The sequence below is a fragment of the Bison bison genome, unplaced genomic scaffold, assembly GCF_000754665.1.
Source record: "Bison bison bison isolate TAMUID 2011002044 unplaced genomic scaffold, Bison_UMD1.0 scf7180017864469, whole genome shotgun sequence".
NCBI lineage: Eukaryota > Metazoa > Chordata > Mammalia > Artiodactyla > Bovidae > Bison > Bison bison.
Window position 1 is genome coordinate 4196926 of NW_011495030.1, and position 20135 is coordinate 4217060.

At 40.6% G+C, this 20135-nt stretch overlaps 1 protein-coding gene across 5 annotated transcripts in view; it reads left to right on the plus strand.

The window, feature by feature from the left end:
* KANK1 (KN motif and ankyrin repeat domains 1) overlaps nt 1–20135 on the plus strand; it is a 216355-nt gene that overhangs the window by 140601 nt on the left and 55619 nt on the right. For 4 of the 5 annotated variants that reach the window (XM_010860686.1, XM_010860682.1, XM_010860685.1 and 1 more), the window contains one exon: nt 14369–14488. In XM_010860686.1, coding sequence (XP_010858988.1) covers nt 14452–14488 — 37 coding nt within the window. In that variant the 5' untranslated portion in view covers nt 14369–14451. Of the gene's footprint in view, nt 1–14368; nt 14489–19423; nt 19559–20135 lie in introns of those variants that run through there. The other variant, XM_010860688.1, reaches the window with a different exon arrangement.

Sequence of the window (20135 nt, forward strand, 5' to 3'; positions counted from 1 at the left end):
CCAGGAGAAATATCAATAACCTCAGATATGCAGATGACACCACCCTTATGGCAGAAAGTGAAGAGGAACTAAAAAGCCTCTTGATAAAAGTGAAAGAGGAGAGTGAAAAAGTTGGCTTAAAGCTCAACATTCAGAAAACTTAAGATCATGGCATCTGGTCCCATCACGTCATGGCAAATAGATGGAGAAACAATGGAAACAGTGGCAGACTTTATTTTAGGGGGCTCCAAAATCACTGCAGATGGTGACTGCATTGATGAAATTAGAAGACCTTTACTCCTTGGGAGAAAAGCTATGACCAACCTAGATAGCATATTAAAAAGCAGAGACATTACTTTGCCAACAAAGGTCCATCTAGCAAGGCTTATGGTTTTTCCAGTAGTAATGTATAGATGTGAGAGTTGGACTATAAAGAAAGCTGAGCACCGAAGAATTGATGCTTTTGAACTGTGGTATTGGAGAAGACTCTTGAGAGTCCCTTAGACTGCAAGGAGATCCAACTAGTCAATCCTTAAGGAAATTTGTCCTGAATATTCATTGGAAGGACTGATGTTGAAGCTGGAACTCCAACACTTTGGCTACCTGATGCAAAGAGCTGACTCATTGGAAAAGACCCTGATGCTGGGAATGATTGAAAGCGGGAGGAGAAGGGGATGACAGAGGATGAGATGGTTGGATGGCATCACTGACTCAATGGACATGAGTTTGAGTAAACTCCTGGAGTTGGTGATGAACAAGGAGGCCTGGAGTGGTGCAGCCCATGGGATTGTAAAGAGTTGGACACGACTGAGCGACTGAACTGAACCTGTAAAATATGTGAATAATGTTAAAAGAAATGAAATAACATATTTGGAGAAAAATACCTAAGTACACCCATGTGTATGTGAGCACAGAGAAGAACTGGGAAACTATATAGCAAAAGGTTGATAGTAATGAAATTACAGCTGATTTCCCCCTTTCTCTCTTAAACTTTTATTGTTGGAAATTTAGTACTATTACATTGAGGAGGGGGAAGATAACTTAATTTGAAAATTGCAGAAAAAAGCAACCACTCTGGGACTGAATTGGAGGAGAAATGAGAGCCCTGCTGTTGCAGCCACCCTTTGATGTTGATTGGCAGGAGTTCTTTGGCCATTACTGTGCCAGGAGGAACTTTGGAGGCCGTGCGGGCCTGTGAGACAAGATCCCTGTCCTGCTGACCTATGCACAAGGTCCCCTACAGCCTGGCAATATCGGCCCTGGGGAGCCTCATGTGCCCCCTTGGGCCAGGATTTAGAACAGAATTACTGAAAGTCTGTCAGGTCTGGAAGTGTCTGTAGGGCTGTCCAAGTCCAGCTATGAAGAACTGGAGGTCTAGAGTGTATAAGTAACTTTCTCATAGCCCTGGAGGTATTTCCAGGCCAAGTCGAGATGAAGACACAGTTCCCAGGCTCTTTGTCTTGGGCTGCTATTTTGTTTATGCCCGAATTCTGCTATTGTGGATGAGTCCCCAGTTCTCACAAGCAGCTTTAAAGGCCAGAGGAAAAGAGGTTTCTAGGTAAGGGGATCAGTTTTCTCTTGTAACTTAGGACATTAACTTGTTAGACCTTTTGTCCAGATCTGTGTCCTGTGAAATATATGGAAATTCAGGGCTTCCTGACGTTCCTGGGGTCCCAGCCTCTTTGGGATGCCTCATAAAGCCTCAGAACTTCTCTCTTGAGCAATGTAGGTTTGCTAGAAACCATAAAACTTTGCATTTGGTTTACGGGTTCCAAAAGATCTCTGAGACTTGTCGCTTTATTGTCAATGTTATCTTGTGTTCCCGACGTTTTCAAGTAAGTTCTCTTGCATTTGAACACAGTAAGACTGAACTGGTTTTCATACCTTTGTGTTAAATGTTTCTTTTTTTTTTTTAATTAATTGATTATTTTAATTGCAGACTAATTACTTTACAATATTGTGGTGGTTTTTGCCATACATTGACATGAATCAGCCATGGGTGTACATCCCAAACGTCCCTCCCACCTCCCTCCCCATCCCATCCCTCTGGGTTGTCCCAGTGCACTGGCTTTGAGTGCCCTGTTTCATGTACTGAACTTGGACTGATGATCTATTTCACATATGGTAATATACATGTTTCATGCTATTCTCTCAAATCATCCCACCCTCGCCTTCTCCCACAGCGTCCAAAAGTCTGTTCTTTATATCTGTGTCTCTTTTGCTGTCTTGCATATAGGGTCATCGTTAACGATCTTTCTAAGTTCCATATATACGCATTAAACATGTTTCTTGATAGAACAACAGTCTGGAAAGAGAGAAAGAAAGGACAGGAACTAGGAAGATCCAGCCATCTCACCACATTAGCCACTTGTTTTGTTTCCTGTTACTGTTGGATTGTCTTTCCAATAAAAGTGAAATTTTATGATATTTTAAAATCTCCTACCACACTAGCATAACCGCTTTCGTTCTGGTGTGCACTCTGCTCTATTCCTGTCCAGGCGAATAGTTTATGATGACAACCAAAGACTGTCTTCAGTGCGTTCTTTCATGCTGTTCTTTGGAAGAGGACAGTCCCTTCCATGAGAAAGACACAGGCAGGGCCCAAGATGAGGCTAGAACTTCTCACCAAAACCTACGTGTCTGAAAAAGAGCAGGCAGTTTCCACTTACAATACTTTAGAGTTTTGAAAATAGCCTGGTGCCATGATTTTCACATCAGCTGGAGGAGTTGTTAACATGCTGACCACTGGACCCACCTGAGGACTTTCTGATTCAGTGGTCTGGGGTGGGCCCAAGGATATGTATTTCTTGTTCCCAGGTGATGCTGGCATGGCTGGTCCAGGGTCACACTTTGAGAAACAGTGACCTAGGAGTGGGAGTCTATAAGGCAGTGTGTTTTCCAACCGTTTCTGATAACAAGAATTACTTGGATGTGTGTGAAGGATATACATTTCAACTCCATTCCAGACTCACTGAAGCAGAATCTCTGGGGAGTGTTGGGATGCTGCATTTCCAGACTTGGGGAACTACCATTGCTATCAGGTAAACACCCCACAGATCACCAGGGGACGGTAGAATTTACCTACCATTCAGCCACTGTTCTCCCGTCCATTGCATGTTTGACCCTATGATCCCCTCAGCGCCTAGACATGTATCTGTCTTCATTCTCATTTTAAGTGGTTTTTATGCCATCTTTGTAAAACATTTTTGTTTCAGGTGTTCAATAAATTGTGTAAAAGAGACACTAGAACAGCTGCCTTTTGAGAACTCTGAGGTTTTATTGAGTTCTCTTTCTGTAAAGACAGTTACAGTCTTGGTACATGCACGCGTGTGTGTGACTGTGAGTAAAGCAGGGGGCTGGAAGGAGGGTAGGAAGAAAGAAATGTGCACTTCTGTGAAGTTCCCTGGTAATACAGCTGGTCTGGGGCCACACTTTGAGAACCACTGAAATAGACCAGTGACTCAAACATAGCACATTGGCATTGCCTAAGGGAGCCTTAAAAAATACTTCTGCCTGGGCCCCAACCACAGAGTACTTCATGGATAATTATTAGCATATAATGTAATACCATATCACCACATAACTACCGGTCATGTACTTGGACCTGGATAGTAATTCCAGTGACCAACCAAGGCTATGAACCACCTGGGGGGTCCCTTGGGATACAAGGTACCCTGTTCAGAAGCATGAGGCCTGATGGGGAAAATAGGGCTAAGCCAGTGCCTCTCCCACCGCAGTGTGTGTACGAATCACCTGGGCTGTGTCTTAGGATGCCGATTCTGATTCAGTATGTCTTCAGTGGGATCCAAGATTCTACTTTTTTAAAGAAGTCACATAGATGCTGCTGCTCTTGACCTGGGTACCACACTTGGAGTAGCAAGGGGCTTAGAAAATATTGACCAACACATGTAAATGTCCATCAATACAAACGTCATTTTTTTTTAATAGTGTAGAACAAATAAAAACACAGTTGCCGGACATTTTAAATTAAAAATAAAGCTATTGTGTCATTAGTGAACTTTTCTCTTCCCTTGACAGCTAGAAATTTTTGTTTTTGTTTCTAAACTAATGTTTGTGAGTTAACTCTGCTTTAGTGTGATAGACATATACTATCGGGTCTTTTATCCCGCAAGTCTGGATCTCATTGTTTCCTGTCTTTCTGAATTTAGGATCTCGCTCACTACCTCATTGTCTCAGACTCTGCCCAATTGGTGTTATCACCCAGAAGCCTAAGTGTTCAGTCATGCCCCAAGGCCCTCATTTCAGAAGCTGATGGCATTTGGCTCCAAAGTGCTGCCAAATTGCACACTTTGTGAGCCAGACTTCTTGGTACATGGCTTCAGTTTGTTTTTGGCTTGAGCCCAACCTTTCTGCCCTAGGTGAGGAGTGAAGCCTTTTCTCTGGCAGGTTCCATGCTCTGGTACTTTTCCTAGCGTGGTAGAGTTGAGACATTGCTGTCAGAGTCTTTTAGAAGGGGGAATGGAGATGCTCAAGAAGGAAGAGGCAGGACCTTAGATGAGGAGAAAGGGTTTTAAGTCTTTGTCATGGAGTCGGCTTCCCTTAGCCTGCTGCATTTCCCAGCTGAATGTGGCAGAAGTGTTAGGTGATTGATGGCTTCTGAATTGGCACTAAAAGGAGCATCTGTGGCTTCTCCCTATTTGAAATTGGTGGGAATAACCCCAGGAGTCCACAGTTCCCATTGCTGACAAGAGGACAAAGATCTTCCTCCTGGGTGTGACCTGAGACCCGTCAGGCTGTCACCACACTGCTGTTACCCAGAGCATCTCTCAGTAGAATGGAACACCAGCAGGAAACAGGGATTCTCAGCCATTTCCCAGTTTTAAATGAAATCTCCATGGCAGATGCCAACGCCCCCACCCTGCATAAACTAGAATTTGCCCTCAAGCATGGGTAGATGAACATCAGCTAGATTTTTGCACAGTCATGAAAGCAGTCTGCTTGTCCCAGCTGGAAAGCCTGAGACAATAAAATAGCAGAGAATGTTCTGAATCTATATTAAAAAGATAAAAGCATAAATGAGATTTATTTCAGCTGAAGGATAGCAGTATTCCAGCCTTACTGGAATAGCTTGAATGGCCTGTTTAGAGCAACTTGAACTTGACTGTGAATGAGGTACACTGGATGCTAGTGCTGTCTTTTTACATCTCCGGATTCGGTTTCTGGTTCCAGCTTTTCCCATAACCATTTTCAGTTGAAGTGCACATGTTGTATTGATAACACAGTTTAACTTTTGGGGAACTTTTGTCAGGCAGCAAATTATAAAGTACCTTCTGATCTAGGCACTTGACCTCTTTTAAGTTTCCCTTAAATAAGCTTGTATCTTCTGGGGAAAATACAAGAATATCTGGAAAGTTTCTATGTAGCATGGCTGAACCTTTCTGCTCTAAAGATTAGAAAATAAAATTTTTTTGAAAATTAAAATCAAAGGACTGGTCTGAATAAACTGTTCCTGGAAGGTCCAGATCCAGTGTCCTTTCCCCATGATATTATAACTGAAGGAGCCCTGACCTACCTCTCATTAAAGATAATAAAAAGCCTAAGCAAACTACTTAAAAATAAGATCATTTATATTATGTTACTAATTGGCTTTAAAGTCCTCATTGACTTAAGGTCCACCCTAGCGCTAATGATTCAGGAGGTCTGGAGTGGCCTGAGACTTTGCATTTCTAAGTAGGTCCCAGAAGGTCATGCTTTGCTGCTGGTCTGGGAACCACACTTGGAGACCTACTCTTTGGAAGATAAGAATCTTAAGAATGTGTTGTGATCCCCTTTTATTTAGTCCAGGTACCCTTGAACTTGTTATTAACAATATTGATCAATTCAAAAGTAATTACAGAGACTATCACATAAAAATCCAGAAGGAATTAAAGGGAAAATATCTGCTACAGCAGTAAATAAAGAGCTGCACATTTTAAATAATTTAAATAGGAAATGAAGGAAAAGCCTTTCAAACTGTACCAAACTAATTCTCTTATATCTGTAATTGGTTTGATTCTTTAATATTTGAATAAGCAAAAGCACTGATACTTTAACTCATAATCTACCACTAGGAGAGATGCTTCCTAAGTAAGAGCAAGGCTTCACTAATATAGACTATTTATAACATCAAGGTTTAGGATTCTGCTATGGTCTGTTTTCCCTAAACCCCATTAGAGGTGAACCAATGCACTCAATAAATACCATTTCACATCCCTGCCTGTCCTGCGTCATAACATTACTTCCCTCTAAAGTAAAAAATGTGAAGGTGGTAAACTTTAAACAAACTTTAATAATTCTAATTTTCATTGGTCTACTCTTCTTCAGACTGTCTTTTACTCTTTTTTTTTTTTTTTTGCAGGGAAGTACCTGGTTTTAGCCTAGGTTATGAGCTGATAAATTTCCATCACAGAAAATTTCCTAGAAAGAAAATTTGCCATCATTACTTCTAAGTGTTGCGTAAGCTGTGTGATTCCCAGCAACCCAGCTGGAGCAGAGCCATGCAGGGCTCTGAGGCATCTGCAGGCTCCAAGATGGTTTTAACCCCTTCATTGGAGGCATTTCCTTACACATACTCTTGGAAAGATGACGATGTACTTTTGTGATGTAGAGAGGATGTGGATGGGAGAGAGTCTGTGAAAGAGCTGGATATATCCACTTTTGTACCTAAAGAAGCAAATCTTAGCATGTTCAGTTCAGTGCAGTCACTCAGTCATATCCGACTCTTTGCGACCCCATGAACCACAGCACACCAGGCCTCCCTGTCCATCACCAACTCCCGGAGTTTACTCAAACTCATGTCCATTGACTCGGTGATGCCCTCCAACCATCTCATCCTCTGTTGTCCCCTTCTCCTCCTGCCCTCAATCTTTCCCAGCATCAGGGTCTTTTCAAACAAGTCAGCTCTTCGCATCAGGTGGCCAAAATAGTGGAGTTTCACCTTCAACATCAGTTCTTCCAATGAATACCCAGGACCGATTTCCCTTAGGATGGACTGGTTGGATCTCCTTGCAGTCCAAGGGACTCTCAAGAGTTCTCCAATACCACAGTTCAAAAACATCAATTCTTTGGCGCTCAGCCCTCTTTATAGTCCAACTCTCACATCGATACATGACTACTGGAAAAACCATAGCCATGACTAGACAGACCTTTGTTGACAAAGTCATGTCCTTGCTTTTTAATATGCTGTCTAGGTTGGTCATAACTTTCCTCCAAGGAGTAAGTGTCTTTTAATTTCATGGCTGCAGTCACCACTTGCAGTGATTTGGGAGCCCAAAAAGATAAAGTCACCACTTGTTTCCACTGTTTCCCCATCTATTTGCCATGAAGTGATGGGACCAGATGCCATGATCTTAGTTTTCTGAATGTTGAACTTTAAGCAACTTTTTCCCTTTTCTCTTTCACTTTTAGCTCTTCTTCACTTTCTGCCATAAGGGTGGTGTCATCTGCATATCTGAGGTTATTGATATTTCTCCCAGCAGTCTTGATTCCAGCTTGTGCTTCTTCCAGCCCAGCGTTTCTCATGATGTACTCTGCATAGAAGTTAAGTAAACAGGGTGACAATATACAGCCTTGACATTCTCCTTTTCCTGTTTGGAACCAGTCTGTTGTTCCATGTCCAGTTCTAAGTGTTGCTTCCTGACCTGCATACAGATTTCTCAAGAGGCAGGTCAGATGGTCTGGTGTTCCCATCTCTTTCAGAATTTTCCACAGTTTATTGTGATCCACACAGTCAAGGCTTTGACATAGTCAATAAAGCAGAAATAGATGTTTTTCTGGAACTCCTTTGCTTTTTCAGTGATCCAGCGGATGTTGGCAATTTGATCTCTGGTTCCTCGGCCTTTCCTAAAACCAGCTTGAACATCGGAAGTTCACGGTTCATGTGTTGCTGAAGCCTGGCTTGGAGAATTTTGAGCATTACTTTGCTAGCGTGTGAGATGAGTGCAATTGTGCAGTAGTTTGAGCATTCTTTGGCGTTGCCTTTCTTTGGGATTGGACTGAAAACTGACCTTTTCCAGTCCTGTGGCCACTGCTGAGTTTTCCAAATTTGCTGGCATATTGAGTGCAGCACTTTCACAGCATCCTCTTTTAGGGTTTGAAATAGCTCAACTGGAATTCCATTGCCTTCACTAACTTTGTTCATAGTGATGCTTCCTAAGGCCCACTTGACTTCACATTCCAGGATGTCTGGCTCTAGGTGAGTGATCACATCATCATGATTATCTGGGTTGTGAAGATCTCTTTTGTATAGTTCTTCTGTGTATTCTTGCCACCTCTTCTTAATATCTTCTACTTCTGTCAGGTCCATACCATTTCTGTCCTTTATTGAGCCCATCTCTGCATGAAATAGTCCTTTGGTATCTCTAATTTTCTTGAAGTGATCTCTAGTCTTTCCCATTCTATTGTTTTCCTCTATTTCTTTGCCTTGGTCGCTGAGGAAGGTTTTCTTATCTCTCCTTGCTATTCTTTGGAACTCTGCATTCAGATGCTTATATCTTTCCTTTTATCCTTTGTTTTCGCTTCTCTTCTTTTCACAGCTATTTGTAAGCCCACCTCTAACAGCCATTTTGCTTTTTTGCATTCCTTATTCTTGGGGATGATCTTGATTCCTGTCTCCTGTACAGTGTCATGAACCTCCATCCATAGTTCATCAGGTACTCTATCAGATCTAGTCCCTTAAATCTATTTCTCACTTCCACTGTATAATCAGAAGGGATTTGATTCAGGTCATACCTGAATGGTCTAGTGGTTTTCCCCACTTTCTTCAGTTTAAGTCTGAATTTGGCAATAAGGAGTTCATGGTCTGAGCCACAGTCAGCTCCCGGTCTTATTTTTGCCGACTGTATAGAATTTCTCCATCTTCGGCTGCAAAGAATATAATCAGTCTGATTTCGGTGTTGAGCGGTGATGTCCATGTGTAGAGTCTTCTCTTGTGTTGTTGGAAGAGGGTATTTGCTACGACCAGTGCGTTCTCTTGGCAAAACTCTACTAGCCTTTGCCTTGGTTCATTTTGTACCCCAACGCCAATTTTGCCTGTTACTCCAGGTGTTTCTTGACTTCCTACTTTTGCATTCCAGTCCCCAATAATGAAAAGGACATTTTTTGGGGGTATTAGTTCTAAAAGATCTTGTAGGTCTTCATAGAATCGTTCAACTTCAGCTTCTTCATTGTTACCGGTCAGGGCATAGACTTGGATTACCGTGATATTGAATGGTTTGCCTTGGAAACAGAGATCATTCTGTCATTTTTGAGAGTGTAGCCAAGTACTGCATTTTGGACTCTTTTGTTGACTATGATGGCTACTCCATTTCTTCTAAGGGATTTCTGCCCACAGTAGTTGATATAATGGTCATCTGAGTTAAGTTCCTTCATTCCAGTCCATCTTAGTTCACTGATTCCTAGAATGTCGATGTTAACTCTTGCCATCTCCTATTTGACCACTTCCAATTTGCCTTGATTCATGGACCTAACATTCCAGGTTCCTATGCACTATTGCTCTTTACAGCATCAGACCCTGCTTCTATCACCAGTCACATCCACAGCTGGGTGTTGTTTTTTGCTTTGGCTCCATCCCTTCATTCTTTCTGGAGTTATTTCTCCACTGATCTCCAGTAGCATATTGGGCACCTACCGACCTGGGGAGTTCCTCTTTCAGTATCCTATCTTTTTGCCTTTTCATACTGTTCATGGGGTTCTGAAGGCAAGAATACTGAAGTGGTTTGCCATTCCCTTCTCCAGTGGACCACATTCTCTCAGACCTCTCCACCATGACCCATCCTTCTTGGATGGCCCCACATGACATGGCTTAATTTCATTGAGTTAGACAAGGCTGTGGTCTGTGTGATCAGATTGGCTAGTTGTCTGTGATTGTGGTTTCAGTCTGCCCTCTGATGCCCTCTTTCAGCACTTACCATCTTACTTGGGTTTCTCTTACCTTGGATGTGGGGTATCTCTTCACGGCTTTCCAGCAAAGCCCAGCCACTGCTCCTTACCTTGGACCTGTGGTATCTCCTCGTGGCCGCCACCCCTGACCTTGGACGTGGGGTGGCTCCTCTCAGCTGCTGCTGCTGACCTTGGACATGGGGTAGCTCCTCTCGGCCGCTGCTGCTGACCTCAGACGTGGGGTAGCTCCTGTGCTGCGCCGCCACCAGCATAAGATAGTTTATCTTATGTCTCTGAAATGGAAACAAAATGGTGACTGGTTCAGATTCTAGGATGGTGTAGGTCTTTAAAAGCATGTTGAAGTAATTAAAATATGCATATAGTCAATATATTGAAGAGTCTCAGATGGTAACAATGACAACATTAGGATTGTCAAATAGTAAATTGTCATTTTTTGGCATGTTTTGTCTTTTCCAGATTTTAAGTCAAATTCTTTATATTGCTTCTGTAACTTTATAAATTATAAAACATTATGTTATAAAAGACATTCTAGAATTTGCACATCAAAATGGTTATTTCCCATTTCATAATTGTCATTTTGAGCAGCAAGTTTCTTATTCCAGTTATACTACCTTTATCCTATCCATTTTTTAAAAACTCCTACAGTTCCATTGAGAATCTCCCACCTGTTTTCAGTGGTGGAAAATTTCTTAAGCACTGAATTTTTTGAAATTGTCAAATGGCATTCATGGCAAAGTCTAATGAATCAATATTAATAATCAAGATTGATATCTTGTGGAGTCTGGAAGAGATTATGACCAATAAGTGCTAAAATATACCCTGTGTGTCAGGGTATATTGAGTATACCATGGTATATTGAGGAGGTACCTCCTCAAGCTCTTAAACATTTAATCTGAAAGAATAAAGTTTGAAATGTAATTGCTTTGAAACCAATATTACATAAAATTCTGAAACACAACTTTCTACCTAAAAGGGATTAAAACAAAGCATCCTTGCAGTAAGCATATACATCCCTTAGGTAACTCCTTGAAAGGGACTTTACGCTATGCATGTGAGTTCGTTCTTCTTAGGGCAATCATGCTCTCACTCTTAAGTCACTAATCACAAAGCATGGCATATGAGCTGTAGGTGAATTCCTTAGCTCTAAAATGTAGCTCTTTCATTTACCAGCTATGTGACCTCAGCAAATTCTAAACCTCAGGTTCCTATCTGTAAAATGTAGAGAGAGGATGTTGGTACTTCATAGGATTGTTGTAAGGTTTAATTAATGTAATAACTGTTAAGTTCTTTAAAAGTGCCTTAAAGATAACATTATTTCACCAATTTCAAGATGCACGTTTTAACACTTCTCAAATGAGGATATATCTTACAATTAATGTAATTTTTCAGAGCATTTTATTAGCATTTAATTAGCAACATCTTTTTTTACCAATGGCACTTAATGGTACACTTCAGAGTAGATGACATTTTAGATTTCAGTAACTAATGTAAGTGCTTGATCAGCACTGGTGGTCATCAGCATTGTCATCAGTGTTGTGACCATCACCATCATAATCTTGGTTGTAACCAGGGCATTGGCATTTGATTGGTTGGCAGTACTGGCTTAGAGTGCACAAGTTTCAATTTTGCTTATTTGTTTTCATTGATGTTCTTATAAAACATCAAGTGAGCTCTTTTTCATATCTGTTTCATATTAAACTAATACGTCTATGAAGTTAATTCATGCATCGACATTATTTTCGGCACCATACTTGGGGAGCTGTTATTCAATGCAAATCAGTCTCTTTAAATAAACAGGCAAGAAGGCAAATTATTTTCTTTGTGGGTGTATTTTTCTAAATCCCTTCAAAGAAGTGCTTTTTCTTAGCCAGCAAAACCAAGCCACTGTTGTACTAGTTAAGATTTACTGGTTTGCAGTCTTCTCTGACAGAGAAAAGAAGCAGTTTATTGATCTGGAACAGAGAATGGATCACAGCCAAACCTTTCATTGTTTATACAATGCAGTGATATAAGAATCTGCATATCATTAAGAAGACCGAGTCCTCACAGTTTGAAGCCACCTGTCAGGCATGAACAATAACTGGGGAAGATCGATAACACAATATAAAACTTGTTTCTGCACAGATACTGCCAGGATCCACACCCAGTGACAGGAATGTCTTGTTATTTTACCAGTGATATGCCTGTGGTTCCTAATTTGAGGCTTTGTCCTTATTTTGATTTTATTGTTCAGTTTGGGGGAGGGTGGGAGAGACCAGTTTGGATCTGAGATAAAGATCTTCTGCCAGGTGAAAGATGTTCAAGAACACGAGAGGACCTTGGACCAAAGTTCATGAAGCTTGACTCTGAAGATTCTGGGCACATATCCATCCAAACACCTTGACACATACTTCATTCACCCATAACACAAGCAGCATGTTTCTTCTTGCCTTCAGTTTTCCCTCAAGAGTTTAAATGGTGGTATTTATAAGCCATTATGAAGGAAGAATACACACACGCACAAACACACACACAGGACTCGACTGAGACCAGTAGACAGTTTTAGCTATTGTTGGCTTTTAAAAGTATAATTACTTGAATAATTCCAGAAGCTGGGCTTCTTCCTTTTGCCCTCTCATCACCCCACTCCTCCTTCAGTTCTCCCAGTCCCCACCTTATTTTATTAACAAAGCTACATTTGTCAGACATAATGCTCACTCTTTATCCCTAAAGAGTCGGAGCTCCGACTCTCCAAGTTCAGTGCCGTGGACCTGAACCAGGGCCTATTTTCAAGAGAATGTCAAGTGATGACCTCATAGTCAGAGAGATTAGAGCTGTCCTGTCCTCTTGGTGAGCTGCCAGATAGAAACTGGGGACCAACAGGGAGCAAGGAGGCCTCCCAGTGGAAGAGTGAGAATTGAGTCTCTGCGGGCAAGCTGAGCAGTACTCAACTGTAGCTAGAAAAGCCACACAAGGGAGCATGCCTGTCAGAAGCAGCCTGTAGAAGGTCCCTCAGAGTGCACTGAGCTGCAGCTTTGAACTGTAGTGCAGACCCATTCAGACAGTGAAGAAAAGATCCCCAGCTAAGCAGTAAGGAATTCTCACCCTGTGTGATCAAAGGGGTTAGCCGATTCCCCTTTCCTTCTTTTTGTTTACTTATGTTTCTGACCTCTTATAATCTCCATGACCGTGGCTTGATAGTTGCCTTTTGCATAGCATTTTAAAATGCTTTTTTCTTTCTCCAGTTCATTTTAAAGCAAACAAAACCAAGTTGACAGGAAGTATCTAATGTCTCTTTTATAAATAATTACTATTACAAAAGTAATGAAGGAGCTAAAATCATGGATAATTGCATCACTGAAGGGCAACCACAATGACTGTTTTGGTGTATTTATTTCTAATTGTTTTAAAGAGATGTATAAATATGTACATATGTATTTTTAACAAAATAGGTTATGACAATAGTTTTTTTAATCAACATACTTTGAGTACTTTACTGTATTATTAACAGGTCTTAAATGACATCAATAACTGCATTAGGATACAGGATATATGGATATGTTATTATTTTAGAATTCTCCTGTTTGGAAGAGCTTATGTAGGTCTCTCAGTTACACTTTATCTCTCAGCTTGGAATTCGTTAAGCTCAATTTCTTCAGATTTTGTTGGTCTAGAGTGAGAATTTGGGCACAGTGGAAGAAATGGAATATTCCTGTCTGTACCTTTGTTGCTTTCCTTACCAATATTTTTCAAAAGGTATTTTGCAGAAGCAAAGGTTGGAGCAATGGGCTTTTTTTCTTTTTGTTTTAAATTTTGTGATTGTAATGTTTTGTAGTAATCTCAGTTAACTTTAAAGTAGAAAATCAATATAAAATAAGAAATATGTTGCCTAACATAAACCCTGATGTTTCGAAACTGCATGTCATGCTAAGTCATTTGAAGTTTATCCAACAGAACAGAGCAGATTTTTTTTTTTTTTAAGACGAGGACTGCCTGGATCAGATTTAAGTTTTAAAAGACTGGATCAGTGAAAAACTTGAGATCTTACAAGAGAATTCACATGAAATTAATCTTTTTTAAAAATGTGAACATTTGGTGCAACAACTGCTTTGAAATTGCAATTGAGAAAATGAAACTGTTGAAGCAAAATTTGGAAAGGAAGATAAGTTTAAAAGCCATAAATAGTTTGTGAAATGATACATATTTATATTTGAAGGACACCTTCCTCAAAAAGTCACATTTCTGGAGAATCTATTTTATCTCCCATAGAAGTATTGTGTTTAGAGACCTGCTTTCAGTCCCTGTCCATGGGTGCATCTGTGGGTGCGTCACTAAACATCCAGTGGCCAGATACAGGGCAGTCACCACCTTGCTCCACAGGCTGCCTCTCCCTGCTTTTCTGATTTGCTCTGTCCATAGGCAGTCATCTTTATAAACAGAAAGCTAAGACTTTGCATTTATACATATTTTTAAATGACCCATTTTGATGGGGCTCTCTTTATTGTTTCAGGTTGAATGCATTTGGGAACTTGATGCATAAAATTTGCATGAGTCCTCACTCCTTTCTGAATCTATCATTGGATTCAAGCCAGCATGGCTCACACCACGAAGGTTAACGGCTGTGCCTCAGGTAACTCCATGTTCTGGAGTGTGTGTGTATATGTGTGTGTGCATTAGTGTGTGTCTTTGCTCAGACCAAGTTGCTTCTTTTTAAATAATGGATAAATCATAATAAGTTGCCTGCTGCTAAGTCACTTCAGTCGTGTCCGACTCTGTGCGACCCTATAGACGGCAGCCCCCCAGGCTCAGCCATCCCTAGGATTCTCCAGGCAAGAACACCAGAGTGGGTTGCCATTTCCTTCTCCAATGCATGAAAGTGAAAGGTGAAAGTGAAGTCGCTCAGTCGTGTCTGACTCTTTGCAACCCCATGGATTGCAGCCAAGCAAGAGTACTGGAGTGGGGTGCCATTGCTTTCTCCGAATAAGTTGCCTAGATAACTAGAATTTCAAAGCAGTTTCTGTCCATTAAAGTTTTTGTTGTTGTTTAATCTCTTGCAGAATCTGCTTTTATCTTTAGAATTTTTATTTACAAAAATCAGTTAGGTAAATTATTATCTAAGGTAACTCTATTGGAGTGTTAAAAGATACATGTAAAATCCTGAATGCTAATGCAAGAATAATGTATACTTCTCTTGCGCTTCTTTATGAGGGATCAAACAATGAGAGAGGAGCTGGGTCTGAATGCTTAAAACCAGTCCTTAGTATCCATTCCCAGAGAAGGCAGTGGCAACCCACTCCAGTACTCTTGCCTGGAAAATCCCATGGATGGAGGAGCCTGCAGTCCATGGGGTCGAGAAGAGTCAGACACTACTGAGCGACTTCACTTTGACTTTTCACTTTCCTGCATTGGAGAAGGAAATGGCGACCCACTCCAGTGTTCTTGCCTGGAGAATCCCAGGGACAGAGGAGCCTAATGGGCTGCCGTCTATGGGGTTGCACAGAGTTGGACACGACTGAAGTGACTTAGCAACAGCAGTATCCACTCCCAAGCAGCTTTTGTTTGATTTTGCCCAACAGTGGGGGAGTGGGATAAGAGAAGGGTATATTCATTCTTTAACTTATCCAAAAAGAAATATACAGTAAGCTATAGATATTGTGAATCGTAAAGATTTGTATTCTGATTCTTACTTGATTATCTTAGAAGCCTATATATCTTGCATATCTATAATTTGTATTGTTTATATAAGATTTTGGAGAAATTTGTAGGACAAACACTGAGAAAAGTATGAGACTGTATATGGCAGGAGATGACAACCTCTCCAAAGTGTTACTCCAAGTACTCATTCTTCATCTAAGTTGTCTGCCAAATAGTGGAACGTGTGAGAGCAGTAATTGTATATGTGGGAATTCTTGTGGAGCACTTGAGTGCAAGGTCCTCGTGCTGCTGTCTCTGTGCACTGGTAATGGAGAGAATGTAGGGTTGGAGTCAGGAGACCCATCTCCTACATTAACCATGAATTATGGGGCAGGACCATTTCTCCATGTGTAAAACATCAATAAGTATGTCAACCTGCAGGGCTAGAACCAATGAGAGCATCAGAAACATGCCTACAAGTGTTGTGTAAGCTGTAAAACATCAGGAGGAGAAGGAGTACACCTCTGAAATGGGCCCACTCACCCCCTATGAGACTTTCTGTGTCAGCAACCCCAGCTACAAGCATCTCCTCTAACAAGATGCTACAGCTTGCCCCAGATCAAACCCAAATAAACTCAATTGTTAATTATGGAACAACTGATCTTAATCTGTTCATTCTTCTTCCTGTCCTTTCTGCTGCTCGACTTCTCAGGACTTTTATAGATTCTGCTCAGGATTGCTATCAATAATGTGAATGACAATACCTAACATTTAATGAACTCTTAGTGTTACCATGGTACCCAAGATGCTTTGCCTGCATTATTATGCTTAATCATCACTGCAGTCCTGTGAGAGTATGTGTTATCATCACTGCCACCACCACCGCTGCTACCCCTATGTCATGGCACAGAGAAGCTCAGTAACTTACCTAAGTGAAGAAAGAAAAGTCAGGATTATTGTTTCTCTAGTCAAATATTTGATAAGGGCAGAAATTGAAACACTGAAGTTTCTTGAGAGTTTTGAGTGAGTTTCAGTACCCCTGTGATGCTATCATCTCCTTTCCCTCGCCTGCCCCTAATTGTTTCCACACACTCAGAGGAAGGGGGCTTGAAGTTGTTCTTCAAAACCCTCTGGTATCTCTGGCAGAATTCTGTATTCAGGGGTTTAGATACTTACCCCAAGTGACCCTAATTCCCTTTCCAACTTGATTTGTCTTGGAGTATCACTTTTCTATGTTCTTAAAGTCTGATGATACAGTTATAACCTTCCTTCCTCACTTGGTAGCCTGCCTAACAGGTCTAAGGACTGAGTCTGAAAGCAAAGAAAAACTCTCTGATTTGTGACTTCTGGGGTGTCAGGGTATGACTTGTTATTGCAGACAGGTACCTGGAACAGAAGGCTGGTGACTGATCTTTCCCATGAGAAAAAAACTACATTATTTGGATAGTTTAGTAGAAGTGTTAAGTATGAAGTAAATATATGTTTTATTCATTTTCAAAAATAAAGGGTAATATTAAATATGATTTCTTAAACTGTACTTCCCCTAAATGTGTTATGCCCCAAAGAGGTCTCCCTTCCTACCCCCTCCCCCTGAAAAATCACTGCTTTGGGCTCCTCAGAACATGAGCAGAAATCCCATGTGACGATGGAGTCAGAACACTGGCAAAAGAAACACTTTTCATGGTCTGAGGAATGTAGCAGATGCAAAATAAGACAACTGAGAAAAGCACAACCTGGTTACACTGTGCCCTTGCTGCCAGACACACCTGAAGACTGATTATCCCATGTTCACGTCCCTGTCTAGAGTTTAAATTGGATAAGGGACCATTCACAAGCCATTTTACACTCTCATTCCCCACTGAGTCCTTCAGTTAGATTGGGTAAAAAGCATTGATTTTTTTAAAATTGAAGTAGGCTTCCCTAGTGACTCAGATGGCAAAGAATCTGCCTGTACTGCAGGAGACCCAGGTTTGATTCCTGGGTTGAGAAGATCCCCTGGAGAAGGGAATGCCAACCCACTCCAATATTCTTGCCTGGGAAATCCCATGGACACAGGAGCCTGGTGGGCTAAGGTCCATGGGGTTGCACAGAGTCAGACATGACCGAGCAACTAACACATAGTTTATTTACAATGTTAATTTCTGGTACAGCAAAGTGATTCAGTTATGCCTATATGTACATTCTTTTTTTATATTCTTTTCCATTATGATTTATCATAGGATATTAACTGTAATTCCCTGTGCTATACAGCAGGACCTTGTTTATCTAGTCTATATATAATAATTTGCATCTACTTGTGCCAAACTCCCACTCCATCCCCCAACCCCCTCCCCCTTATAAGAGTGGTTAATTAATACTGTAACTTGTAAAATGTATTACTGTACATTTCAGACATAAAAAATTAATGTAAAGGTTATATAACAGGCACTCATGTACATACCATCTAAGCCTAAGAAATAAACTTTACCAGTACATGGCATGTATTGAGCACTTAAAATGTGCCAAACATTGTTCTGAGCCCTGGGGATAGAGCAGGGAACAAAATATGCAGAAACCCTGCCTTTAGGAATCTTACATTCTAGTGGAAGTTGAAGTCTCCTTGGGAACAGAGTATCCAGATGAAAGAGAGTCATTCCTACACTATTAAAGAACCCTTTGTTTATCTGAAATTCAGATTTAAGTGGGTGTCCTCTTATTTGCTAAACCTGGCAAACTTACTTGTAAAGCCCTTCCAGATTTCATCTTCCTTCTTACCGCCCACCCCCTCATTATCAATTGTTTGTCATAATTTTATGTCTTTTTCACCAGATCCTTCATCCTACTTCTGTTGATTGGTCCAGTTTTGTTTTCATTAATTTAAAGTATTTTATTATGGTATTACTAAGAGTACACTAATGTCATTTGTTAATGTAATGAGGTATGAATATCATAAATTGCTCATGACTAACTGTTCTCTTTTTTTATAGCCAAGTAGGAAGTAAATGGGAGTCATTGGTTAGAAAAATTGGTGTATTTCTGCAGAATTTAGGGATAGGGACAGTCTGCTTTTTCCCAAGTTTTCCCATCGTGTTGTAAACAGTGTACTGATTGATGCCTCTGTAAACACTAATTAATGTTGTGAAACTTTAATTAGAGTTTAGAGTCTCTTTAGAAGCCAAATAACAAGTGGCTCATTTGTCAGATAAAGATAATAATACTCGTCCTACCTTCTTTACAGGATTGTTAAGAAGAAAAAATAAAACAATAACCGTCAAAACACTTTTTAAGATGTAAAGTGCTGGTCAGAAGTCAGGAGAAATCACCATCCTCCTTGTCCTGCTATCTCTGTCATGATCTAATAAACACCTGCTTAGGTGCCATGCGCCAGGCTCTGTCAGATGCTGGGATGTTGGGGAAAGAACTGAATTATTGTCTTGTGTCTGACAGTTAAATGAAATAGGTATATGAGCCTTAGTGAATGACTTTTTATGCTTGCCATCACCATTTGTATTTTTTCTAATACTTGCCTTTGCTAGTCTATTATAGTTTCTCCCCTCTTGGTATTCTCTTTCACAGCCTAGACATATGTATATTTTCCCAGACAGATACATATTTACTCATTCAATATACTTACTGAACTGCATTAACCATTTGGTTGTCATTTTAAATTAAATAACTTTCATAAAAATATTTAATTTAAAATGTTTAAATAACTTTCATAAAATCTTGTTACCTCATCAGTTATTTGGCTCCAAGTTTTGTCTCCATGCTGATGTTAAATGAAGTACAAAGGCCACAGATAAGACCTGGTCAATCAGAGAGAGTCAAAGTCTCGTGGCAAAGAAGGCAGACGGCTGTGGTGCAGTGCAGCCTACTCTCCGTTGTGTAAATATTTTTTCTGGGCAGGAGCATTTCTCAAACAGAACTCTGAGCCCACTGCGATGAACCTGACAGCAGAGATATGAATGCTGTTTGTCAAGAACAAGACCGATTTGCACTGACTGGTCTGGCTGGAGGGGCCCCGGTGTTTCTGAGACCGTCTGTAAAGAATGTCGCAGAGCATGGCAGAGGTGGTGTGTTTGTGGTGGTGAGTCAGGCCTGACCTCTGTGTTTGTATTATACCAAAGACAGAGGGTGAGCTGAAGAGAAACTGGGGCTGCTTTAATTTGTGGGTACCCTTCTTGACCTTCCGGGGTCTCCTGATGTAATCTGCAAGAGGATTAAATGCATTTTCCCTTAAGTGATATGTTCAGTGGTTATCAGAAGAGCTGAGAGGGTAACAGAATTGCCCAACATAAAAACATATGTAAGAGCCAGCCAGGATTTTGATCTCTTCTGTTCAATCTCCCTTTTGTGTTCAGATGGCAAAACATGGCTTGCCCCCATGGCTAACCCAGAAACTGAAAGTAGAGAGTCATTTTTCTTTGTTTGAGGCATTCTGTTGACATTAAAAATCAGAAGTGTAGTATCTATGAAGATCTAATTAAACAGATCAATGGGAAAGTATATATTTCAGAAAACTACATAAAACCCAAAAGTAGAATGATTATAAATAACATGTCTGTCCTGACAGGGGTCATTTTTTTTCCTTAGTGTGATTGTTCTATAGAGCCAAATGAACAAGTGTATTCTAATACTATATATATATATATATATCTGTCTCT